Genomic DNA, 27888 nt, shown 5'->3' with positions numbered 1-27888 from the left:
GTAAAACTAAAAATCTTGAACAAAATTTTCCTACAGTTAATTCTTTGTAAAAAATGATATTAAGTATTTTAGGTAATTTATTTTTCATCAAAAGTATAGAATATTTACCCATTTGTATGGAACACTTATCCTATACAATGTGCTGAACACAGCAAGTGAAATAGATATGAGTTCTTTCCTCTGGAATTTTTTGACAAATTCTAAGAAGCTGCTATGACAGGACAGATAAAAAACAGTCCTTTACTGTGTCGTTGAAAAAAACTATACATTTGTAAGTTTTTAGCTTATATTTGGATTTACTGGTTATCAGGACCACAATGAATTCACATTGTGAGGAAAAAAACCCCTCAGAATATAGGAACCAAATTTTCCACCCTTATAGCCATGTAAGTATAGAAATAAATGAAGAAATTCATACATTTTTAATAACTTAGAATCACCAGGAATTTTTCACATGTAGGTGATATATGCGATCTAGAAGTTCAGTTATGAACATAATAGTAGGAGAATTTTACAGATCAAATCTCAAGAACACATCTTTTTGGTATTGCTCATGTTATAATACAATTGATTGTACCGTGGGTACCAACTTCACTAATTAACGTTATCAAGAGCACTTCATCTATCTATGGAAAATATTCATGCTAGATAGACAACTCACACAGCTACAAGTTTTAAAGACCCAATCTGTGCATTAGGACAGAAAAATTTCATTAATAGGAAAACATCCATTAGTTGACTACTACAGTAAAAACTTCATCATATTGGTGTCATGAGAAATATCTTCCTTTTCCTTATATATTAACTGAGCTGCCTAGGTATGCCAGAAATTGTGTTATTTATGGTATAAGAATTTTAGAGTCCATCCCTTTTGGGATCTCTTTGGGAACTAGAAGTCAATTTGTAGTTTGATTTCTTCTACTTCATTTCTACTCTATTTCCGATATTGTGTTTTTTTAAATTAACAGAACAAAGCCAGTACTTTCACTGCCGTGTCGAATTGAAACTTTCGAGGGATAGTCAGGAATTGTTCTTGGACTGAATAGTCTTCAAAAGTTTCTGGTACATTTCTGACTTCAGAAACCTGGGATAGGAATCTCTTTCCATGTGCATGTACACTATTCTTTGAGCCTCTTCAAAACACGTTCGAGTGGGTTCTTGAATATTCTTGATGATAGCTTCTCTTGTCAGACTGTCAATGTTAATCTGAAAAGTAAAATTACATTAAGAGCATAAGTAGGCATAATTGAAGATGAGAATACAATGGAAAAGTTTAATTTATTCCCCCCTCTCCTTTTCAGTGGAATAGGGTAATTTCTTTTGCCGTTTCATAGGTGTCTAAAAAAGGACATAAAAGATAAACTCTTTGCTTTTTTGAAAGTCAACATCAACTTCCGCGTCTCGGATTGAAGCAAGCATGAGGCCCGAGACCAGGGGAATCTCCGAAACCACTGATTACTTAGGAGGATGCAAGTGGTTTGTTAGCAAAGTGCACAGACAAGGAAGTTTATCAGGTGGGGGTCTCTTTTAGGGAAAGGGGAAGTTGGTGCTATTTTTAAGTTTATCTTCCTTAATAGTCGTGAATGTTGATTTCACTGAATATGCCCTGAAATGGGAAGAAAGTGAAGAGAAGTGGAGAAATACGGGAGAGAAGTGGTTATTTCAATAAACCAAGTATTTTCCAAAAAGGAGTTTTGAGGAACAAGTCAGGAATGGAGGACTATCATGAGGGATAGGAACCTCGCCTACCATCCTCTACCCTTATCCTCTGGACGAGATTTTCCCTCCTCATTCTCTTTCCACCAGGAGGAGTCTCAGTGTGTCTGTTTCATTCTTGACTCTTTATTTTCTTAAGACAGTTGCAAATGACGGGCAGTGAGTGACACCAATGTGACTGTTGGCCGAATTGGCTGGTTTTGAACTAAGCTGAGCGTGAACCCTAGTGTGGTGATACAGATTTTGCCCAACACCACTCGGGGTGTCAAAATGCCTCTTTGTGGTGTCTGTAGTTCCTTCTAGCAAAGCCAATTCTTTTTACAAGGACTTCTTTTTCTTTTAAACTTTCCTGGGAATTAAAATAATTTAATAAGGACAGGCTTTGTGGTTGGATAGGCCTAACTTTGAATCCTAATTTTCCCACTTAACTGCTGTGTGACAAAACAAGTGAGTTAACTTCCCAGATTCTCAGGTTTCTTCTCTGTAAAATAAGGTTCACAGTCCTGACTTTATAGATTACAGGAGATACTGGATGTAAAGAGCTTGACGCACATGTGTGCATGGCAGATATCAGCGCCCTCCCAGGGATGTCCTGATCTCCATTTGCTGTCATTGTCACATAGTTACCTCTCTAGGGGACTCTGGCTGGATGTAAATCTTATACAGCTTCCTTGCTCTAGAAATTCTGCTCCACCGTGAGGCGATTTTCTTATAGGTTTCACATTCCATCCAGAATTTAATATTCTCATCACTGTGCTCCATTTTTAAGTATGCTGCATAGATGACTGGGCCATCTAAAAGTCATGGACAAAGAAATTTATTTGCATGCATCAAAATCTGAACAATATTTAGTGCTGTTAAACCTAAAAATCTGAATCAAAGCTCCCAAATTAGTGAACAAGTGAATATTTTATAATCACACACACACACACACACACGCACGCACCGCATCACACTGAGATCTATACCTCTGAAGCATATTTTGACAATGCTGGCCAATGGTGTAGTCACCCATTTATTCCTTTATTCTGAGTCACTCAGAGCAAAATGCCCGCTAGTGTGACTGGATCTGGATGGAAGAGATCACCGGGACCCAGAAATAGGACTTAAGCCGGATCTCTGGACAGTGCCCTGATCCGGAAACTGACATGAAAAATCTAAGGCCTCCAGCCAAACTAGAGGATTAGAACAAGGTTTAGAAGCTAAACAAGCAGGTCAAGTTTGAGAGGAAAATATCCAAGCCAGATAGAAGTTATAAATTGATCAAGTTGTACAGCCTCGGCTATTTCTCAATGTCCAATCAGAGCAGGAGACTGTAGATTGATAAAAACTCAACTTCATATTTATGATTTATGGTTCCAACTAGAAGTGAAGGACCAGGCAAAGAATGTAATTCGGATGGGTTTTGGGAAACTATCTCAAAATCCAGAACAGGACAGTGGAGACGTGCAGCACAGTCGTCAAATGACACTTGATGTCAGAGATGGTTATCTTCAGCTCTGGTCTTGAACTGCCTTTGTGGAGTGAGTCAATAAGGCCAAACATGTGGGAGGAGCTCTTCCCATTGAGCCACTATTGTCTAGGCACTAGTGTTTGGAGAAGAGAGTTAGGCCAGCTCTCACAAATCTAGTAGAGTAAGAATTTTTGGGAGGACCAAGTATTTTCGAGATTCAAGATGAACCCTCTGAGATGAATATTAAACTTCTTTGGTGACTAGGAAGTCTCTTGGCATCTCTGAGAAACTGCATTGGTAAATGATGCCACAACAATGTAACTTGCAATTGATAGTAATAGAAATGGCTGTGTAGGCACATTGAATATGTGACCTCGCGTAGAATTTTCATTAACACTATCTTTGTCAGTATCATTAACGGCTACAAGAAATAATGATAATCAGATGAAAGGGCAATGGCAAGTAAAATCACATTTTCCTAGATCTTCACATGAGAGTTTAGATCGAGTTTCCCAGCACTAGAAAGCTGAGTTCCTTGACTCCTTGCCTTCTACTGGCTCTGTCAGCATTGACATAAAAATAAAAATAACAATTAAGGTATCTTGTGTTCAAGAGGCAATCTCAAATAGAGGCAGATCCTTTCGAAGGAGGTATCAGGGTTGGGGAAAGCTGGCAATCTACAAGAAATGTGCCATCGTTGAAATACACAAAATTAGAGCTTGGCTTATTATTATCAAGTGAGCAAGAGTGGCCTTCACAACATTGAGTGGGAGATGATTCAAAAGGAACATCACTTGAGTTGAGAGGACAGACGAGATGTGGGTAGAGCATGTATAAAAATATAACATAGGAAATGATGTGAATTAGATATTCCTTTCCAATGGGGGAATACATTTTAACTTAGATTTCAAATGAGAAGTTTATTTTCACACCAAGGTAACTTTGAGATGTGCCTCACCTCATCACAGGCACAGAAGGCTGGAGTCAGAGAATACAGGGGTAAACTTTGGGGCTCCTATTGGAGAAATAGCTGAATGGATGGGCAAAACAAATCAGAACAAAAGGCCATTTCTGGCTTACCAAGGAAAGCTGAAACCCAATAATTTGCGGTGTGTATTGAAAGAAATAGGGTTCTGTTTAAGAAAATACAAAGCAATTTGACATACTTTGTACTTAGAGGGATTTTGACTGAGTGCTTCATTAGGAACAGAAAATAAGGACCCTAAAATAAAGAAAGGAGCTATGGAACAGGAGAAAAATGAGATAGCAGATAAAATCTACAGATCTTGGCATGAGAGTTAACCACTAGTCTACTCGGATGCGTTGAGTGGATGCAGGTGGGGGTAAGGAGATGCTCTGGAAACCAATATTGAGTTCATGTTACAGTATTCTGAATGTCTGTTCAGCCTAATTGTGTAGTAAAATGTTTAGAGACTCTCATTCAAGAACCTGCTTGCATCTGTATCTGCCTTCTCTAACTTTCCTCCTGATTGAGTGGAGGAAGGATCTTTTTGGGCTGGCTGGACAATTCTGAACATATCAAGTCTTTTGCTAATGAAGCCATCCATGCATTGTGATATATATTTTATATAGATACTTGATGTGGTAGATTGTAGTGTTGTTCTCAATTATTCCCTGGTCTTGTAGAACGATTACACTCATGTCTCATTTATATCAGCTTTGCCCATGAGACTTGTATTAGCCAATGAAATACATGCAAAGTACCAGGTGCAGGGGCAAGCAGAAGGAGCATCAGGTGGTTCTGCCAATGCTCTTCCCCCAGCCATGAGAAGGACACATTCTGGAAAATAGCTGTTCCTTTAGCCTGAAGGCCAGAATGAAGACGGAACAGCCCTGGAGGTGACCCCAGTCCTGGTGTAACATGAACAGGAAATGAACCTTTCTTGTTGTGAATTCGTGGGATTTTAATGTTGTGTGTTACTGTATCACAACCTAGTGGAAGCTGACCTGGGCCACTTGAACCTATGTGATATTTCAGAGACGATTCTGGCGTGTAGAGCAAGCAGACTCACATGATCGGTATGTTTTACAGAGTTTTGTCTTCATCGGGCCGATTTTTACAAGTTAGCCATGTGAGCAGCTGAGAATGCCTTTGTAAAAAGTTTGTATAAAAGTGTTGTATAAAAGGAATCTGAGCACTTAATCATTCAGTTTAGAATTTCGATTGACTCATACAACAAGTGAATTACAAGATGGAAAAACCTTTTCCAAATCAGGCAATGTAGCCCATTCTACAGTTTTAAATGGTACTCCTTCCTGCATGCTACGCTCGACAGACTGATTCTGCTTGAGCAGAGTGAACAGGGATAAACAACAGAATTGCTCATTAAGTGAGAAGATGGAAAAAATAGGTTTGTGTCATATGTAGCGTGCGCCTTTTCCTCGAAGAATGAGAGTGGTGCTTTGGGACTCTCTAGCGTTTAGTTCTTTTAAAACTAGTCACTGAAATTAGTATTTCTATGACACTCAGGGTGACATGTATCAGTGTCTTAATGCAGAAGGAAAACGTGACATTCCTCCTGGCTGAATCAGAAGAGTGGCCCATCTGTTTCAGGATTGTTTTCTGCGAGGCAGCAAGGCTCACCCCGTGCATTAAATCCTGAAGGGGAGCTGTGTGCCAGTCTGCCATCAGCAATGGGCCTGAAACAATTTTACATCCATTTTACTTTCAATCCATACCACTGGGGATGATGAATTCCACATTCCTACCAGCCTCTGTGTGAAGTTTTAAAGTAAATATTCTGTTTTATTGAAATTCTCTGGTTTGGCTTCTGTGATATTAATCATTTCTGGGTTTTCTCCTAACTTCTCTTTGCTGTATTCTTATAAAAGTAGCTTAAAGTACTATGAGTTGTTTTTAAATACAGAAAACTTCTCATAAAGATAATAACCATTGTTAGCAATTTGATACATTTCCTTTTATTCCTTCCGTCTTTTGTTTATGTTGAACTTTCTCTCTAACTAGTATCCATTCACCTGCACAAACACAGACACACACACAAATGATCTTATTGGCATTATACCGTGACAGCAATTTTGTATCACTCATTCATACCATGTAGCAAATGCTTTCTCCTTTTTACTTTTAAGGATCATGTAACAGTCTGTTGTAGGACTATGCTGTATTATATTTAGCCTCTCTGCTATTTTGAATAGTTAGATTGTTTCCCCTTTTTATATTATAAATTATTCTACATTGAACATTTTGGTTTATAAATCTTTGCATTTATAGTTATTTTCTTAGAATTAATTTAAAGGAGTGGAATTCCTAGATTGATGATGTAATATTTTCGGTGACTCTTGATACCTGTTGTATAATTGCTTTCAGAAAGATTTGTTTTTTCATCACCAAAGGCAGTGTCAAATGGTCTACTCATGCCATACTTCCCAGTCTGATGGGGTAAACCCAGTGACTTGTAATTTTAAAAATTTTTATTTTAAAAATATTAATGCTTAAACATTTTTCTTTCTTACTGACCATTTCTTTTCTTCCTGTGAATTTTAAATCTTTTCTCCATTTTTCTTTCGCATTGTTAGAGTTTTCTTGAATTTTCGGATCCCTTTATATATAAAAGACACTCTGTTATATTTATTGCATTAACATCTCTCCTCTTTTTATATTATTTTTGTTTATTATTTTTGTGTGTGTGAGGAAGATTGGTCTTGAGCTAACATCTGTGCCAATCTTTCTCTATTTTATGTGGGATGCCACCACAACGTGGCTTGATGAGCAGTGCCATGTCCGTGCCCAGGATCCGAGCCAGCGAACCCTGGGCCACCTAAGTGGAGCGTGTGAATATAACCACTACGCCACTGGGCCAGCCCCTTGTTTATGATTTTTGAGGAATATTTGTAAACCCTCTAATCTGAAAAAGCCTCAGTTTATCTATCTGACTCAGCTTTCAATCTTTTCTGCACTTTTATTAGAGAAAAATCTCTAAAACAAAAGTCTGGCCACAATCCTTTGTTTATAACTTTCAACTTTTTCCCATTGCCCTAATGGTAAAAGCCGGACCTCTTGGCAGTGGCTGCAGGGCCCATTAGAACACAGCACTTTCCACTTCGGCAGCCTGTTCCCTTATCACTGATGGGCATAGTCTTTGCTCGAGCCTGCTCCTTGTTAAGCAGTGTGTCACCTCCACACTGTGGCATATGCAGTTCCTTCTGTGTGGTGGCCTTTCTGCCCTGATAAGACTCAGCTTAGGTATCTCAGTTTCTGAAAAAAATTGCTCTGAACCGCTCCCCCTCACGCCAGGTTAGATAAATGTTTCCTGGCAGTTGACAAAGAGTGCCTAGTGCCCACTTATTTTAATTATAGTTCTATCTCCCTCCATGTCACAGTCTATTATATTTATTGATTTACTTCTATTCCTTTCCAACTCACCTGCAAACCTTTGAGAATTAGGACTGCAGTGCACTCATCTCGATGTGCCCAGTGCCTACACACCCCCTGATGTGTAGCCGAGACCGAATAAGCAAGTGTTGGTTCATCCAGCCTTTTGGATCCCTCATCTTCTCCATTTAAAAGCGACTCTCCCTAGGCTTTGAAAAGTGCGGAAGCAGGCCCTAATTACTGAGCACCCGAGAAGCACCAAAGACCGGAGGATTATATCTGGCGTGTTGTTACTTTTTGGTTTTTTTGAGAGAGAGAGACAAAAATGTACTAACTGAACAGTGATGTCTATAAAAGGCCAGGTTTTGTTGTTTGTTTTTTCCCTGCAAGGTGAAATGCATGAGCTGTTAAAGAAGACAAAATGGGCTACTTGGGAAGGGCTGAGGCATGACAGCACAGGTAATAAGAGGGTTGGCGAAGGGAACCATGGCAACAAGAGTTAGCGGAGGTTAGAATAAATGACAGTGTAGGAAGCTGCCAATCCACAGTGAGCAGCACAGAAGTTCTCGCAGATGCGGAGAGCTGAGAGAATGCCTCTGCCTCTGGGATCAGGATGCCCATGTGGAAACAGCAATATCCATCAGTAGCTCCTAACGCCCGCTTTGTGCCGTGAAGATGAAAATGAAGATGCACTGGCCAGCATAGGTGGTTGATCAGTGTGGAGCTGCCTTCACTGCCTTCACTGCCTTCAGCAGAGTGGTCCCACACTATTCAGCCTGGCATATCCAAGGTGATTGTGATCATTGAGGAAGGGAGGAAAGCATACAGTACATTCGAGGATGATTTTGACCAAAATTATAATTGATGCAAACCCTGAGATTCAGCACACTTGCCTATCCGGAATGGCTTAACTGGATGTCTGCTCTGTGTCTGTGCTGTTGCAGACTGAACAGGCCATAGAAAAAATCCATAACTGTGCTTTCTCACTTGAAATCATCACCGCTCATTTTAAATGGGCACTCAGCATTATCCAGTCCCCCCACTTTCCTTCCTTAATATCATGGTTCTCCAAATCTCCAGAAATGATTTCACATCTCCTCCCTTTTTAAAATGCCGACACATCCTTTCGCCAGCTCTCTGCTGATGTCCTTGCCTCCCACTTCCCTGAGAACAGAGATTTAATCAGGTGGAGATTCCCTCATCTTCCCTCCACCAAATCCACAAACTGCCCGCCACTGGTACCTGCTCTTTCTAGCTTTCCTCCTGAGAGGAAAGGATCCCTGTTCCTTTTTGGGCTGGCCAAACAGTTCTTCTTTGGCTCCCACCTAATTTTGCTTTCCCTGTTGCTTTGCATTTCTCTGTTGCTGTTAAAAATGTCCCCACTCTCTTCTGTGTCATCAGTTTCTTCCTCTCTCATGGTTGCCATCATTTACAAATGCGCTGCTATATTTTCTAAATAAAACCAATAATAACTATTGACTCTATGCTCCCGATACTGACCTCATGCCTCCTTCCTGTTTCTACTCTTTACTCTGGTGACCTTCCCAGCAAAATTTATGTAAGTAATTCTCTATATTATCTGCCTTGCTTCCTCCTCTCCTAACCATCTCCACCACACCCCTCAAACTGCTCTTGTCAAGGCACCATTGACTTCTGTATTGCCATATCCAATGGTCCCTGTTCTTTCCTCATCTTAGCTGGCTTCTCAGCAGCCTTTGACACAGTTCACAGCTCCCTTCCTGAACTGCTCTCTTCTTTGCCTTCCATGCGGATACACTGTTTTGCTCATCCTTAACTCACCCGATGCTCCATTTCCATCTCCTGCGCTGACTACTCCTCTTCTCACGATTTGGAAATATTAGTGTCCACCGCCATCTCTGGATCGCTGATCTCCTCTCTCTGAACTCTCCCTATAAGTGATCTCATAGCCACATGGCTTTGATTAGCATCTATCTGCTAATTACTGCTAGATCTGACTTCCCCACTGAGTTCTAGCTTTACCTGGGTTACGGCAATAGCCTTCTCATGGTCTCTCTCTGCTTCTATCCTTCAGAAGGGAACCAGCCTTTGTTACTTTTATAACCACGTGGACTCTTGTTACTCTGCAGTCTATGGCCATCCACGTGGCCTATAAGGCCCTACACTCTCATCATGTTGAACTTCTTTCAGTTACTGGAAGCCGCTAACCTTGCCCATATCTCAGGGCCTGTCGAACGTGGTTTTCCTCTGCTGGAGCCGCTCTGCTCCCAGACCCCAGAATGGCTGGCTGCTCCTCATCATTGAGCTTTTAGCTCATATTGTACCCCATCTCACAGTTCTTCTCCAGTCATCCAATTGAACTGCCCTCTTGCACTGCCTTTCTTGGTCATATTGCCTGGTTTTATTTTCTTCAAAGCACTTACCACTTTCTGAAATTAATTTATTAATTAATATCTTTGCTTGTCTATCTCCTCCCTCTAGATGGAGCCCATGAGCCGAGCACAATGACCTTGGCCTCTTTTGCCCCACAGTCCTGGCACCTGGAAGGTCACTAGACACTCGGGGGACCCAGTGAATCATCCAAGGAGGCATTAGTTGCAATTTTACCAAACCTCTTTTTATTTATATTAAACATACTTATTAAATATCAGCAGGCATCCTCTACTCTCATCTTTTGAGATTTGGCCAACAAATATATGTATGAGCCTTCTGCATTTTTTCTGGCACTATTTTCTGACATTTTAATCAAAATCAAAAATAAAACTTGGATTAGTCAAAATTTTGATTTTGATCATTTTTTTTTGTCTTGGCCTTTCCAGTATGAAGAACCCTTGGGTTTTAGGCAATTGTCAGTTCCCTTGTCGTTTGAAATGCACACTTCTTTATCTTTTCTAGTTCTACTAGATATAGCCATGAGAAATATGGATTTTTACTAGGTTTATCCATCAGAAATACCATAGAATTTTCTTTCCATTTTTCAACTTGGTGATGCCTGTCATTTTGACCATATTTTGAGGCACAGTGTCATATTTTGGGTCAACATCATTCAAGGAAAAATCTTTAGTAATTCTCAGGTATTTTTATGGGGAGATGACTAACAGCTCAGACAAATGTTTCCTGATCCATTAAAAAACTTATTACTGCTTTTATATGCATTTGAAAGTAATTTAATTCTTTCGTCAAAACTTGGACATTTGGAAGCTTGGAGGACCTTCTGTCATCTGTAGATGTGGAAATTTTGGAGTCCTTTCTGCTTAACTCATTGTGGAGATTTTTTAATGAGACCAATTTTCACACCAAATCCTGAGGAATCCCACACACTACATTTCTTCAATGAGAGAAGCACTCATTTATCCTTACTGAGCTTACTTCTTCTAAAGTTCCCTATTTTTAAACTACTGTCAGTCAGACCACCTTGTCATTTTACGACAATCTGAATCATTTCACGACAATCTGAATCATTTCAGTCCCAGCTCTAAATTCACTTCTTGTGAGAATCTTTCCCCGGGAGACCTGGCCATGCCTCCCCATCTATCTTCATCCCTCAGCGTGTGCATCAAGGTCTGTGCTGAGTGCCTTCTCTTTCCAGTCTCCCTTCTTCTTGTTCTCAAGCTGCTTATGGTCCACGTATATTTTATCTCTCCTTAGTGAGGAATGCCTTCAGGAAAGCACTGGTAGCATCTTTTGGACACACTCCCTCCCATTCCCCCATAGGATCAATTTCCCTACATCGTATACAGTAAGAACTCAATGAATGCTTCACTGTTGAGAGATCCTGCTTCAAAATGTATCAGCTAAAACTCAAAATGCTTTTTTGTTCTTAGCCATTCTTTGGGCAACCTAGACACCCCTCTGATTCTCAGCCTTTACATCTGGCAGTTCATAAACACATCTTGCTGCTGTCACAATACAACCCACGCTTGGGGGATATATTCTAATGCTGATCTTGTATAAGGCCACCCTAACAGGACCTCGCAAGTAATTTTATGTCAAAGAAATGTGTACATGTGTTTTTCTTTCTATGTCTAGAGCTTCCTTCTGCTTGTCCAATGTAGCACCAGACTTTTCCTGGGAAAAATGTAGCTTCATAAAACCATCTTTACTCTGGAAGCAAAAAAAAAAAAAAAAAAAAAAAAAAAAAAAATACTGCCAGTCAGCTCTGTATGCAGTCTTGGGTGAAAATGTTTGTCAAGGCTATTGTTTTTATTTTTACTTTTTTAAACATTATTATTTTTTTGCTGGGAAGGATTCATTCCAAGTTAACATGTGCTGCCAATCTTCCTCTCTTGTTTTCCCTCTGCAAAGCCGCAGTGCATAGTTGTGTATTCTAGTCATTAGTCCTTCATTTCTTCTATGTGAGATGCCGCTACAGCATGGCTGCTGACAGACAGCGGTGTGGTTCCGTGCCCAGGAACTGAACCTGGGCCAATGAAGCGGAGCATACCGAACTTTAACCACTAGGCCTTCAAGGCTGGCTCAAAGCTATTGGTTTTTTTGTTGTTGTTGTTAAAGATTGGCACCTGAGCTAACAACTGTTGCTAATCTTTTCTTTTTCCTTCTGCTTTTTCTCCCCAAATCCCTGTGGTACCTAGTTGTATATTTCAGTTGTGGGTCCTTCTAGTTGTGGCATGTGGGACGCCACCTCAGCATGGCCTGATGAGTGGTACCGTGTCCACATCCAGGATCCGAACCGGTGAAACCCTGGGCTGCCGAAATGGAGCCCGTGAACTTAACCATTCGGACATGGGGCAGGCCCCCTCAAGGCTATTGCTTTAAAAAAGTCTGTGTCTGCCTTGCCTTTGGAATCCCCTTCAGGGTATTTCTAGAAGTTGCTTTGATCACCATTTTTTACTTCACCTCAATGGGCCATAAATGGTAGGCTCCCCTGTTATCTTCCAGGGATTTTCAGTTTTTGAAAAATCTCCTTGTTTTCCTGTGTTATGGTATGTGCTGCATGGGCACATGGGGTTTTTTTTTTAAGCACATTACCTGGTACCCAAGAAGTACTAGATATTTATCAAATATACATTGAACAAAGGCACACACTGTTTTTAAAAAATTAACTTTTTTGTCAATAATATATTATTAAGTAGCATCTAGAATGCATCAAGGTTCCTAGCATTCTCAATTCCTAACGTCTTAATTTTGCCACGGTTCTGTTCTTAAATTGATGATTTTCTTGGATCCCCTTTGGCTGCGAGGAAGTTGGATTGAACTGTATGGGGATGACTCTTACTTAATGGCTCCTCAGCAAACATCTCCTAAATCAATTCCTGTTCATCCATTGAGACCAAGCCTTATACAGCTCCTTGCCCTGTGGGTTTCTGAACTGCCTGTTCTTGGAAATAGTCTTTTAATCTGTGTCAAAAGACGCGTCCACCTATCTTAGCTAGAGGATGCATTTTGCTAGTGTTTTTGGTTGATGTAAACACACTTTATTCTCTGGTACACTTAATGTTTGTTTCTTAGTTTTATCCTTCTGATTGGATAGAGTCCATAAAATGATTTGTTTTATCTCCTTTTTATTATGTGATTGTTGAATCTTTACCTGAATTTGCCAGTAATTCAATTTCTGGTAAGACTCTGACTCTGTTTTTGCTGGTTTTAATAAAGAGCAGTACGCTGCCTTCCTGTCTTCATCTTTTCTGTGGACTTTGCTCATTCTCATGACGCTAGATCTCTAAATTGCTAATTGTAGCTGGCTCCCACTTGAGATCATTACGAAGGAATTAACTTTATCCACTTTGTTTATGAGGCCTCAAGGCCTGGCACAGAAACTCTTACATAATATGGCTTGGTGTTTTGATCTTTTCTTACTAATATTTGTCTTGTATTTATCCATTGAACATTTATTGCATGCCCATTAGGTAAAAAGCACATTTTCAGTCTCTGGGAGAGGGGGAGGAAAGGTGAACGAGAGGTGATCTGTGCTCCTAGGGAATTTACAAGCTAGTGAGAAAGTGGCTGTGGAAAAAACCCAATACACAAAAGAGCTGTAATTAGAACCAGAATAAACACTGATACTAACAAAATAGAAGAGAGAGGAAAAATACTTCCAAAAGGTTTCATGGAAAAGGTGGAAGTTGAATTTTGCTTTCAAGCATGGGCAGAGTGGACAGAGGAGACAGAGAGAACTTTGTGCAAAAGCCTGGAGAGGAAAGCCATAGATGTAGAAAACGGAGCAGTGGTCACATTGGTGGAAGGGCATGGGATGCGAAGGGACAGGGCTGGAGATGAATTTTGGAAAGTGTATTGGGTTAGGGTATACAGTCCTGAATATGAAGAGATTTTGGACTTTGTGGTAGGCGGCAGAGAAAAAGGAATGATATCCAGAGACATGAACTTTATTGCTAACAAAAATAAATACCAGGGCCAGCCTGATGGTGTAGTGGTTAGGTTTGTGTGCTCTGCTTCCGCAGCCTGGGGTTCGCCAGTTGAGGTCCCAGGTGTAGATCTATGCACCACTCATCAAGCCATGCTATGGCAGGCATACCACATATAAAATAGGGGCAGATGGACACAGATGTTAGCTCAGAGCCAATCTTCCTCAGCAAAGAGAGGAGGATTGGCAATGGATGTTAGCTCAGGGCTAATCTTCTTCACCAATAAGCAAAACAAAACAAAACAAAACAAAAAACTATCAGTTATTGTGTGCCTAATCTGTATCAGGCACTGAGCTAGGTGTTTTATATCTAATCTGCACAATAATGTTGAAAAGAGAGGTGATATTATTCCCATTTTACAGACAAACAGTGTGAAACTCCAAGAGAGAGACTAAGCTGGCAATGCTGCAAAACATGGATTACAGGAGGTTGGGGCTGAAATCCAAATTATTAGCAGAGGCTCCATCCATATAGCTGATGGAACATATACTTTTGTCTCTTCCTCCCATTCCAATGTCCTAAAATTGACCAAGACATATATTTTTAAAAATTCAAAACCACACTGGCAAACTGGATCACAAACCGTAAGGAATACTGAAAAAGTGAAGGGCCATGGCAATTGTGTCAAAGAAAGAAACTGCGGCCTCAGATGTTCTTTGGCAACCCCCAGGATGAACGGGATAACCACCTGCACACCCCACTAATTAAAACATCAGATAGCACTGCTAACTCTCCACTCCTCAGTGAACAGGTCTAAACAGATGAAACATTCACAGCAAGGCTCATAGCGAATGGAACAAAAAGAGATCTATAGAAAAAAAATTATCGAACATTCGAGAGGAGCAAACTCCACAAAAAAAAGTACCCAATTCAGGAAACAGGAGAATTTTCTTTGAGTACCTGCTGTATTTTTTTCTGTACCTGTCTTCTAGTGTTTATCGTTTTCTATAACCTCCTAATTTCCTACCCCAAACACAATTGACTGCTCACTTGAACGCACGTAGTCCTTTATATCTCTTGCGTGGAGCCTATGACTCAATGTCCCTCATACGCATTGCTACTTTCATTTGTATCATCCGACTGTTGATACGTATTTACAAGTCTGTGCAGACTTACATAAAGTTCCACTTCAATGAGACACGGACAAAGTTAGAAACAAACTTTGAGGAGATTTAGAACGTCAAGACTCAAATTTATTCTTATTTTTGAAGGCCCTAAGAACAGCATCTTGTTAACTTTTTGCAAATTCTAACTTTAGAAGGCTATGGTAAGGCAGTATATTTTGGTACGCGTTACTATGTAAGCATATTTGCCAAGGGATCTACACATATACTTATGAAGAATAAATATGCACCGTGACTAATCCTGTTTTAATTAACACCAGCGAAAACAATAGTGGCTGACACGACAAACTATTTTCTGGTTTTCTTTTTTTAACTGTGGCAGTTGCCATTTAAAAGGCCATGAGAAGAGGGGCACACATTCATCCTCCAGAGGCCCCCTTTCCCCTAAGCATGAAACTGACTAGTTATTCAAAGATGACATAGACATGATACTCACATTTTGTAGTCATCAACTTTTCAAAAGACTGGGCCCACTGCAACACTTCCTCCAAAGTGAGGCTTTGAAAAGAAACACAAGGTGTTCATCATACCAAAACGTTCTAAGGTTTTGCTGAATTCCCTAGAAATATCATCTATCTTCACAATAACACCAAAGTATAGTTATTCTCTATTTGTGTGTGGTTTTAGATGGAAGTTTATCTTCCTGTGATCTCTTACATTTTATTTTTATTTTCTAAATTGTTAAAATTTAAAAAATGATAAAAGAGTATAAACTTGAAAATATGACAAAATAAATTTTAGAAAGACAAAATTCCACAGTCCTATAATCTCCTTATTCCCAAATCACCATTATTAATATTTTGACTTATTTCTTTTTAGTGTTTTTGTCATGTGAATGTGTGTGTTTTTAGCCAAGAAGTAGTCATACTCCACGTGTGTCATTGTGCGTGTGTGTACTTTATGTGTGTGACATATATATGTGTATATATGTAAATACACTTTTAACAAGCTTTTTACATGTCATCACAATTGTCTTAGTAAGCATTTATAGTGTTATAATTTATAATTATACATTTATAATCATTTATAGTCATTGTGGCGTATTCTACAAAGGAGCATTCCATAGTTTATGTAATTATTCTCAATGAGCATTTTGATTATTTCTCAGTTTTTAGCATTAAAGCTTGTTGTGATTAAGCCTTGCCATGCTCGGTGCAGGACAATTCTTTAGGAGATCAGCTGTTGTAGAATCAAAGTGGGTCAAAAGACACACACTTTCGGGGCTGGCCTGGTGGTGCAGTGGTTAAGTGCGCAAGTTCTGCTTTGGTGGCCCGGGGTTCGCCAGTTCAGATCCCGAGTGCAGACATGGCACCACATGGCAAGCCATGCTGTGGTAGGCATCCCACATATGAAGCAGAGGAAGATGGGCATGGATGTTAGCTCACAGTTAATCTTCCTCAAAAAGAAAAAAAAGCACATTTTTAAGATTCTTGGTACAAATTGTCAAATTGCTTTTTTAAAGGGTTATGTGTTGTGTGCTGCTGCCACCAGCAATGCGTTTGCTCATTTATCTATTAGAATCTTAGAGTCTGTCCACAAAGCCCACTTACATGCATTCATATAATAAAGTTAGTAACCCTCTATCTATTATGTATAGATATTTTCTCAGCCTATTATTTGCTATAATTTTTTTTATGTTGAGGGTTTTAATTATTACTGTGAATAATATGTCATTACATTTGACCTAAATAGTCTAAAAAAAAAGCCATTTACCATTTCAAAAATATCTGTGAAAGAGACTGGCTTCGAGGCTTCATTTCTCTTTATTTTGTGAGCCATTTGGATGATGAAGGGAATTGGCAAGTGACTATGTATTCTTACATATAAATCGTTTTACTTTCCCTCCCTTAAAATACTTAATGTGTTCATTGCCGTTCCGTTTATGATGTATGCTTAATTTTCCTGCTTTCGATAATTGCACGTAATCAAAGACAGCTCTAGATGTAAGCAAGCTCTGTCCGCTGGCTGCGCCTGGTGTAGTTGGATTAATAATTGGTGTTGAAGGAACAGCCATCAGTATTAGCAGGTGCTTATCACAATGAAGGAAGGTTAGTTAAAGAGGTTAAAAAATAACCTAGAACATGGAAAATTATTGGGAGTCCTGAAAAGGTCAAGCAACTTTTGTTTTCTACAAATTCAGCTGGCTCTTGCCAGTTTTAGATAGACTGTTATTAGTACCGAGTCTTAACAGTTTATCGCTATTAAGATTGCGTTCAAAAAAACATTTCCATGAAATCTTGTCTGACTCATTGTTCTTTTCTCTTATTAGAACTTTAAAAACAGGAACCCAAAATAGCCTTTTCTATCCAAGGAAATGGAAAGTGTTAGGCAAGTTACATTGTATGCCTATCTGTTCCACCCATTCCCATTATATAGGAAAGAATAAAATCTGCAACATGAGTGAAGATGCCATCATTGGCTAGGGTTAGCTTGAAATAAGGTGTTAGTACCTGAGAATTCCTTTGCCTCTGTGATTCATGAGATTTACGGAGATTGATCATGACTGGAGTAATTACGCATAGGGGTAAAGTTGTGACATAAATTTTTTTTGGTTTAACCCCATTTTTGCTTGTAGTTTTTTCTTAGTATATCACAAGTTTCACGCTGTCCCATGGCTATCCAGGTGCCCTTATCAGAATTATTCTAAACTCCTTTGTCCCCTCACCCACCCAGATTTCCTAATAAAAATTCTCCACTTGTGTGCCCTCCTTTCTTTTAGGTAGGCAATGGATCCCAAACAGATACAGGAGCATTCTGAGATATCATGATGCTCAGAAAGAGGAACGAAGAGTCTGACTGTCCTGGGTTCTAATGCCAGTGCTGTACTTCATAGCTTTTAGTCTTGCTTAAAATCTCCAAGCCTCAGTTTTACTGTCTATAAAATGGGGAAAATAATATCTCTCTCACAAAGTTATCATGCAAATGAAATTAGGTGGTAAACGGAAAGCATATATCAAATGACTGTTTTCCAGCAGCTTGCCATGAATGTGAAATCTCTTTCCTTGGCCTTCCCTTTCATTGATAGTGGGTCCACAAGCAGGTAGAAAGAAATGCGAGCCCTGCTGGTGATACTTGATGGGAGTCATCAGCCGAGGAGAGGGAAGCTGTCCCCAAATTAGCCTGTTTCATCTTCCTTCTTCCCCGCACCTGTGCAGTGCACAGCCTCAGCCGGTCCTTTAAAATGCTTGAGGTCTCACCATCTCCTCCACACACCACCGCAGCCTCGTCCTCCCACACACCATAGCTGGTAAGCGTGTTTGGACATTTCGGGTCTTTGGGCAGGCGCATGTGTGTCGGGAGCGCTGATGGTAGTAGGGAGATGTGGCCAGAACTGAGGTCTCCACGTGGACCAGCTTAAGCGCTCTTGTTAACCTCACGTGCGTCTTTGACTTGGGAATTCTTTCACGTGAGCGAGTCTAATCAAGTGCTGTGTTTCCCTTCTCTGACATGCTGCTTTGCATTTGAATGCAGTCACTGTTTCCATCCAAATGGCTACATTTTTAGTTATTGCAAAGTGGAGAAGAAACTTGGGAACTGGGTAAGGGTTTGGTTACCCCTCCAGTCCCACCTCTTCCCACTAGGTTTGAGGGTTTCTGGCACTTTGTTGATGCACCATGAACATATTTTAGATCAAAGAATCTCACTTATACTAAACAGTGTAAAACTTTGAAAAAAAAATCTAAGACTATTCCTAAGAGACTCTAAAAACATTCAGCTTGCTGAATTCTCAAGTATAAGCCATGAATAATGAAAACGGAACCTTAGTGTAACACATGGCTGCTCTTCTGCTGGAATTACTCATGTGTAAATGCAAATTTTACCTTCTGAGCAAAATATATTAAGGTAGCAGTTGAATACATATGCACCTATTTATCATGTGATAACTATGCATTATAATGGCCATAGAATTTAAATGCTACTTACTTTGAAGGGGGCCTCTTAGATTCAGCTCTGCATATCTTACAAATCCAACAATTCCTCCTGCTCATTTTTCTAAAGAAATACAGCATATACTTAGTGTAATTTAGCCCTTTAAGATAATTATATGGTTAGAGTCAATTTCTAAAGAACACACAAAGTTATAAATCACGAAAAAATAAGGATGAGTTCTTGAAATTAATGGAATACAATCGCCGGTGGAGGTGCGGAGGAGAGAGGAGAGTAAAATGAATCATCTCATAAATATTTTATAGGAATATAGCTGCTTAGAATCGGCTTTAGAACCCACCGGGCCCACCTACTCATCAAATAGCGGTGTTTTAAAAAGGTACGGCTCTCTGAAAAAGATCTTTCCATTTAGGGCCCATTCACGATGAATTTGCCAACTCCCCAATCTTCCCTGTTTGGATAATTCTTATTTTTAGAAAGATCTCTCAATGTTTTAAACAAGAATTTGCCTCTTTGTAATTAGCCAGATTTGTTGTTGGTGGTGCTGTCCAGTCGATCTGACTCCTAGCCACCCCGTGTATAGCGAAGGAACCCTGCCTGGTCTTTCTGCACCATCCTCTCGCCTTCTGGTGCTGCGTCAGACAATGCTCTGCTGCTATTCGTCGGGTTTCATGGCCAATTCTTTCAGAAGTGGGTGGCCAGGTCCTTCTTCCTACTCTGTCTAGGCTGGAAGCTCTGCTGAAACCTGTCCACCATGGCCGACCCTGCTGGTACTTGAAATCTCAGTGACATAGCTTTCAGCATCACAGCCACACCCAGCCGCCATAGTATAACAACCAACAGATGGACAGAGAGACAGGAGGATGTGATTCCCTGACCAGGACACGGCGGTGAGAATGCCAGATCTTAACAACTAGACCACTAGGGCTGGCAATTAGCCAAATAAAGTAGTTCAAATAGCCAGGTGAAAAATAAGCCTCTTTGAGGGTAAATTCTGAAAGGGGTGTTGTTTACCTGGTTTTCCCCATTCTGGGCAGTGTAACTTTGATTTTAAAATTTAGGTGGTTTTCTCAGCCCAGGCTTTCTGTCACAATGTATGTCCTACAGGGTTTTTAACTCAGGACTTTGAGAAAACAACTGAAAAATTTGTTAAGGATAGTTAAATCCACACTTTATAGTGAGAACTGGAAATATTTTGCTAAACATATATACACACTTATATACAATGAATTATTAAGGATAAACAGTAAGTTTTTATATCAGTCTTTATTGATTCATTTGAAACATCTGTTGAACCCTAACATGGGCTAAGTTCTGACTGCTGGTGATCGACATACACCCGGTCTTTCCTCTTCCCATCCTCACTAGCAAGCCTTTAAAATTCCAGTGACGGGGACTTTGATACAGGAAGTGCAGGGGCCTGTGCGTACATGCAGGAAGAGAACCTAACCAGACTCGGGGGTGGTTGGAGAAGTCATTCCAGTAAAGTCATAGCTGAGCTGGAACCTACAGGATGTGCTGGAATGTGCTGAGTGAAGAGAAGGAGGCAGCTTGGGCAAAGGTCCAAAGGGAAGGGGTCACGTCCTGGTTAAGGAAATAAAGAACGCAGTCACCCCATGAATCTAGAGTTTGGCAGGAAGAGAGCTCAGAGAAAAGGCTAGAGGGCTAAGATTGGACCAATAATCATGTTCAAAAATGTTTGTTGCAACCTTAAAATGGTGAGAGCTGACGTTGTAAGGATAGGCAGAAGTCAAGCACGTGAGGCCTTACACACCATCAGTTTCATAGTAAGGAGCTAGAAAAATCATTTAATGGTTTAAAATATGGAATAGACATGTTGACAGTTGAAACTTGTTTCGTGAGTAGAATGGGTTGTAGTGTGGCAAGGGTGGAATTAGGGAGACTAGTTAGGAGCAATTGCAGGAGTCTAGGCAAGGGATGTGACAGGCTTAGAGCAAGAAGGGAGTAGTAGAAATGGAGGGAAGAGATAGACTAGGTATTCTGGAGGAGGAACTATCAGAACATGTTGCTTTATTGGATATGGAAGGTGGAAGAAGAAAAGGAAGAAAGTTCAGCTGAGAGATTACCCTCAAGATAAAGGTGGGCAGTTTTCATAAACCATGTAAGAGAAGCCAAAAAAAAAGATGAGATGGCCTCGGAAAAGTATGAACTGAGAAAAGCAGATGGCCCAAGACAGCTGACTGAAGAACACAAACATTTAAGAGAGAGACTGAGAAAGAGGAGCCTGCAGGAAGAAAATCAGAACAATATGGTCTCAGAGAAACCAAGCAATAAGTTATCAAAAAGGAAAGAGTGGCCAACCGAGTATTAAGAACTAGGAAGAGATTAAGAGAGCAAGGAATTGAAAGATATCAGTCAGATTTGTTAACAAGGTCATCAGTAACCTTGGTAAGAGTGGTTTTGGTGGATCAAGGAGGGCAGAAATAAGAGGGAAGAAAACAAGAGGAAATGGAGACGTGGGCAAATGTAGGTCGACTTGTGTTTTCTCAGTTCTTTCCCTTCCTTCCTCCCTTCCTTCCTTCTCTCTCTCCTTCCTTCCTTCCTTCCTTCCCTCCTTCCTTCCTTCCCTCTCTCCTTCCTTCCTTCCTTCCCTTCAATGATTAAAGCTGTGGACAGATTGATATAATAGAGATGGAGAGGCAGGACTATGCTGTTTGACGGTTCTGGTCTGCACTGTTGTTCAGATGTTGCTCATAAAGTGATACGCCCTGGGGTTGGCAAATGGTGGCCATGGACAGAGGTTGAAGACGTAGGAGAAAGAGGGAAGATCAATAGAATTTTGGGTTCCTGAGAAATAAGGAGGCGTTGGAATTCAGAAGGTGGGGGCTAGGACGTTGGGGAGGTGGAAGTACAGGAAGAAGGTACCCTTTCCTTGTGACTGGAAGAGTGCGGAAGGATGGGGGCAGGTCTAAGTATATTTGCAGGTTTGGGGATAAGAACTTCTGGACGCTGTGGTCTGATGGACTTTATTGTCTGTATGGGTCTCTACTGTGAGGAGGACCACGGACACAGTAGTTAAACATATCTACAGGAAGGAACACAGTTTGGACTCTTTTAATTACAATTATAGATGGAAATTAGTTTAAGTAAAAGGGAAAATTTGTTGTAAGGATATGTTCGTGCGTCCAGTTAGATTCTGGATGACCTTAAATGTTAGGCTCTATTCTTTCGGTAGTAGTAATTCATTGAGGTCTTTAAATAGCAGTGTGATGAAAATAAGTCTTTTTCTAGAAAGATAAATCTGACTGATGATTAATACTGAAATAATTCAGGTTAAGAAAATTGTCACATTATATACTGATCTCGTATGTAATTGGACCAGAACTATAGTAATGGAGCTCCAATTTCAAGCATCCTCATTTCCGTCATCACCTCTAAGATGCAGATTACCCAACGGCTCTCTGCTTATCTTGTAAGTAGAGGAGGGTAAGGGACTTCCTTCCTTCTTGTGTCTTCTCTCTCAGTATAACTCATCATCTCTGTCTTCTACTGGGCCTTGACTTCTCCCCTACCTCTACTTTCCACAATAGTCTTTCCAGCTCATTGTCTCTTCTCTTGATCTACTGGAGCCATGGACATACATTGGCGATTTTTGTAATTAAAATTCACGTCTATTTACAAGTTATTTTATTTGTGTTTATAACTGTAATGGAATTGTTTGGCAAAGGCAGATCACTATTAGTGTGCAACACCCACGGAGGTCAGAAGCACAGCAAAGGTAAAGTAATTTCCAGATGCACCAAAGTTTAGGGGGTTCCCACAGCTCCTGAGAGGTAACAGAGTACATTAAAATCATTCTGGGCTCTGAAGCCAGACAGACATGTGCTTGAGTTCAGGCTCTTATTAGCTGTGTGACCTTAGGCATATTGATTAAACTCTGAGATTCTCAATTTCCTCTCCTCTAAAATGAAACTGTAAATATTAGAAAAATACACCCATGCAAAAACTTTCTGTTCCAGTTAATCTGTCTTCCTTCAGCTTCCTGCGCTTGTCACTCGGAAAGTATTTCCTAAGCTCTTTTGTGTGGACAGGAAACACACATTCTGTCAGAGTACATTCCTTCCTCTTTTTCAATTTCAACTCAGATCTCTTAAGTTTTCCCGATTAATTTTATTCATTCTTCAACCTGTCGGCATACTTCTTGCAAATCCTCCTTCTCTTCATTTTTGTTTGTTCTGGTATTCCCATATTTCTATTGTTCACACCTTATATTCGTAGCTAGGGTTCCAGCTTTGGAATTAGCTGGGTCTAATATAAATAACATCAGACACGTGTGGGCATGTGTGTCATTTGATGGAATGGGGCCACCAGGGATGACTTATTTGGCCAGAAGAGCTCAGGCATATGTGTGTGTATATATATATATCTATTATATATATAATATACAAAAAATATAATATATGAAAATAATGTTTAGATTTCTGACTTATCTACTCCTACTAGTCTGTAAATTCTCTGAAGTGTTATGTTCAAATGCTATTTGAGAATCACAGATAAGAGGTCGTTTATATGTTGTTTAGTATTCAAAGTCAAACATTCACAGACTTATTAAATGATGGAATACTGATGGAAGATAATGCCATAAAAGCGTCAACAATTAAAGAAAGCATTTAGTGACAGAATGATGTACAAGATATGTTATGCCTAAAGAGATCAGGAAACAGTCTTGTTCTATGAAGTTCTCTGGTTTTCTAGTCATTAAGAAATGGAACTTGTTGGGAGCTGTCCCTGTAGTGGATCCCTGCTGTCCATCTTTGGAGATTTCTGTCACTGAATGCCCCCTCACTTGCCTGCACTGCCCTCTTTTGATTACTACTGGATTCAGTGTCATGCACCCCTACTTTGCTGGAATATCACAGCACACTCCCCGCGTCGTCATCATGCCTTCCACGTAGAGAGAGAAATTCACACATATTTAACCCAGCTTCTGGTAACAGAAAATTGACCTTCTGAGTTTATGACCTCTTCCAAAAAAACACTGCTAAAATTATAGTAAAAGAATATATAGGGCTTAAACGTGAAGGGAAAAGGAGATTAAACGAGGAGACACAAAACAACAAAATATTTCAAACTACTTTTGAAGACGGAAAGCAGGAGAAGGAATAGAAATTAAAATTCTCATACCTCTAAATTGAGAAGAGAAAAGGCGGCCTTTGGAATTTCATCTGACCAAATGAAGAAAATAGAATCCACAATCTGAGGACAAAGAATTTCCAAAATAACTAGTGGTTTGAAAAGTAATATCTGCCATCCTGCATTCAACAATGTTTATCAGTGAGTAATACATTTGCATCTACCGTTTAATACTACCAAAACATAGAGTGGCAGAGTGAAACTTTCACATTTACAACTGAGAACTTTTAAGAAATATTTTTGATAATTCCAAAAGGAGTAAATTCTAATTTTTTTTCAAGTATAGTTCTTCAGGATTAGAATTTGTTTAAAATATCCTATTGATAATCTCAAATTTATTTTGTTTATAGTTAAATCCAATTAAGAGTGTCTTCATTTAAATTGTACCCTTATAATTAGAGCACATGTGGTCATTTACTGGTAAAAATAAAAATGAGCCTCAAATATTCTGTAGAACTACAATTCAGTTTTGTCAAAAAGAGAGTTCCCTGTGAAAGAATGGGCTAAACTGATATGATGTGGAATTCATTTAAATTGGAGAAACTCACCAAAATTCAAATCAACAATAATTATTTTTTTCTCTTGCTGGTCGTATGATATGTGGAAAAATTCCATTGACCTAAAAATAAAATAATAACAAAAACAGAAAGGTTATTGTGTGCTTCCTGGAGAATGCGTATTTGGCAAGGATTTCTATAAATACCCTCTCCTACATTTTAAGGAAATAATTTCTCCACTTTGTAAGCTCTGGATTATGGTTATTCTTATTTTTGATTTATTAACTGCTTATCTAGAATTTTATTAATTTCATGAGTTGATATTATAAAAAATTCCTGTGCTCTTAATTTGTATTTTCCATTGCTTTTCTTTAAATATTTTATGTTTTTCTTACACGAACATTATGCATTAATTTGCCTATCTTTTTACTTTTTCAATATCCTCTTGGTAAAACGGGTGTACACTTTTACAGTCTAAGTATAGAGGATTTAGAAGAAGTTTAGGTCTCTGTAATGATTTTGCCTCCAATATTTTTCCGGATTATTTTAAAAAGCATGCATTTCATCTGCAGAATCTATTTCTTAGAGGAGTTATAAACGCATTGGTAATGAATTGAGTTGGATGTGTATTATGTCAGAAATAGATAGAAGTTTCCTCTAGCATTTAAATGAAATCTTTCTCAAAGCCATGTGAAAATAAATCAAATTTCTTAAATTAAGCCTTTTCACATATTTAAGTGTTTTTATCATCCTGATAGGCAATTGATAAATTCTTTCTGTTCATATTTAATATCTGCATTTAAATGTTTCTTTATTTCATGATGTAGCATGTCACATAAAATTGAGAAAAACCGAGAGCAATTTACATTGAGTAAGGTTTTGTTTGCCATAGCGTGTAAAATTCTTGCCTTTTGAAAAGGCAGTAATTTGTGTGTAGCGGGCTTAGGCATAACTCTCAGGGACGAAGAAGTTCTGCAAAATCAAGATTAGGTGTTTCATATAAACCTTACAACAATCCACACCTGCAATCAGTACAGCTAATTAAATGATGGAACTAATCATTTGGCAATGCACGATTTTTGAAACAATTCTGAAATATCTGATTTTATAATATATCTTTATCTAAGCACATACACTCATGTACACACAAAAACCCCAGAAATTAAAAAATCGTGCTGTACTCTAAAACTGTAATATTTCCTTTACGGCCCAATTTAGAAGTTTCATTTATACATGCGTGACTGCAAGTTTTTTTTAAAGTATAGAAAGCCTAGGCCAGGCAAATATATGTGTTTACCAGTTTGTTTTCTTTAGAAGAAACTTGCTAACACTTCTAGCATCCTGCTGTTGAAGTAAATATCTACCAGTCCTTTATACCCAGCCAACCTGATTGTAATTCAGCAATGATTTTATAGAATTTCATACTTACAAATATATCCTGTAGAGCGGTCCACCATACTAAATTTTATTTCCTCTTCATATGATCCTTTTGAAATCAGGTTCTGAAATTCTGTGAGACACCCAGCATTTTATTTTTCCTGGCATAAAAGACTTTACTGTCTCTCTAGTTACCTTCGATGGCACTCTGGCCTCTGGACGAATGTTCTGTTTTTACACACGTATCTATGCAAAGAAAGATTTTTGTTGAATATGGAAAGTAGCTCTGTGGGACTCCAGTGCATTGTTGATAAAGAGGTTTTATCTAACATTATCAGCCCATCTGAAGTGATCATTTGATTGGAAGTGGTAGCTCCATGAAATATTCAATGTAATATTCAAAGCTTTTTTCCCCCCAAATAATTCATTTTCCTAGTTTCAGAAAATGTATAGTTTAATGTAAAACCCCCCTTTTTAACAAAACAGAGAAGTGAATACCAATAAGAAGGCTACTCCTGCAAACACTTGCTATCAAATTATTGAGAATTATTAAAATCAATCTGTTTGGAATAGTCAAATTACTAAGGACTTGTAACAATTGAAGGATCTGAAGAGACCTCTTTTCTAGTTAAACCTTTCTAGTTCCTTCAACTGGTCCTTATAGGGCAGCTTCTAGACTTGCCGTCATTCTCCAGCTTGTCAAAATACCTGTTAAAATCTGAACTAAACACAGTGCTCCTGGTGAGGACTAATGAATGCAGAATATGGTGAGATTGTTAATGCCCTTGTCCTATGTCTAATATAATTGTGTGTGCGTGTGTTTGTATGTGCATGTGTTTGTATGTGTGTGTGTGTGAAACAGAGTGGTGGGAGTTGAGGAATGCTAGAATAAAACAGCAGGAAAGAAGATCAGACTATGGTTGATGGAGTGTTTCTTAAAGTATTTGGGAGCTCAATGAGGTAGAAGATTATCTTTATTTGTAATTCATTATTTTGAGGTTCAAACCCAGAGAAATTGTATCTCTCAAGCCTAACGGATAAGTTTGGGACTAGAAAAGGCAGAGAAACTTCAGAAAGTCGGAGGCTGTGTAGATGCAGCGATGATGCAGGAAGTCAAGGGCGAGGTTTGGATTAGCTGGGAAGGACCCAGGTGTTTGCTGAATGCATTCATTTTCAGTGGTCTCTAGTTGTTCAATTCCTTCCCTACCTCAGGACATCTGGGAGTCTTTCCAGGCATCATGCCTGGGATTCAGGAATGATTCCTCTTTCTCATAGTTTGGGTGCAAGGAGCAGGCAGGAAGATTCTGAAAGTAATACCATGTAGGAGTGCCAATTTCAAAGACTGCTTAATAGAATAAAACGTGAGCATCTTCCTGTGGAGTGAAAACTGGGTGTCAACAGGGCTTGAGAAACAAAAAAAGCCACGGCATTTAGAGTAACAGAATGGGTAGATAAAAGGCGGTCCTGGAAGAATCCAGAATAAGGTTGTGGGGGACTGGCACTGGCCACCCCAAGATATGTCTCTTTGGCATGGATTATTTGTGCCTGGTTACTTTTAATAAACTGCAGACAGGAAAGGAACTCTGAGAAGCAGAGTTTACTTACCCTTTGTTAAGAGACATTTACATTGTAAGGGAAATCTCCATCTGTAAAGGTGTCTCCCTCTCTGTACCAGGAAGAAGGGGGGATGAACTTATCTCTAGAAACTCTTAATCAATGCCAAAGGCAAGGACTTAAATCTGCGTTTCTTTACTGTACTTGTGTGGTAATCTCCCATGATCGACTCCCCCTCCACCCCCAACATCCTCCTTTGCTCAAGATGATGTTTAAGGTGGGGGCTTCAGCCATTTTGGCGAGTTGCTCAGCTTGCCTGAGCCTCTGCCATGTATACATGTTATAAAGCTTTGTTTAATTTTCTTCTGCTATTCTGTCTCATGTGAATTTAATTCGTTCTCCGCCCAAA

General features: G+C 39.4%; 1 protein-coding gene and 1 long non-coding RNA gene across 2 annotated transcripts in view; one reads left to right on the top strand and one right to left on the bottom strand.

Moving 5' to 3' along the window:
- Window positions 1-27888, top strand: part of LOC106782902 (uncharacterized) — a 160567-nt gene that overhangs the window by 103148 nt on the left and 29531 nt on the right. The window lies entirely within an intron of this gene.
- Window positions 63-26210, bottom strand: RGS13 (regulator of G protein signaling 13). Its single transcript, XM_001490478.5, has 7 exons — window positions 25978-26210; window positions 24600-24670; window positions 24043-24114; window positions 18934-19002; window positions 15446-15507; window positions 2344-2510; window positions 63-1206 (listed from the first exon to the last, which is right to left on the bottom strand). Exons 4-7 carry the CDS (start codon window positions 18996-18998, stop codon window positions 1021-1023), a joined length of 480 nt encoding a protein of 159 aa, XP_001490528.1. The 5' UTR covers window positions 18999-19002; window positions 24043-24114; window positions 24600-24670; window positions 25978-26210; the 3' UTR covers window positions 63-1020.

This window comes from Equus caballus, chromosome 30 (assembly GCF_041296265.1).
Source record: "Equus caballus isolate H_3958 breed thoroughbred chromosome 30, TB-T2T, whole genome shotgun sequence".
NCBI lineage: Eukaryota > Metazoa > Chordata > Mammalia > Perissodactyla > Equidae > Equus > Equus caballus.
The sequence above is the reverse complement of the archived record's forward strand: the minus strand, read 5'-3'. Positions and strand labels throughout refer to the sequence as shown.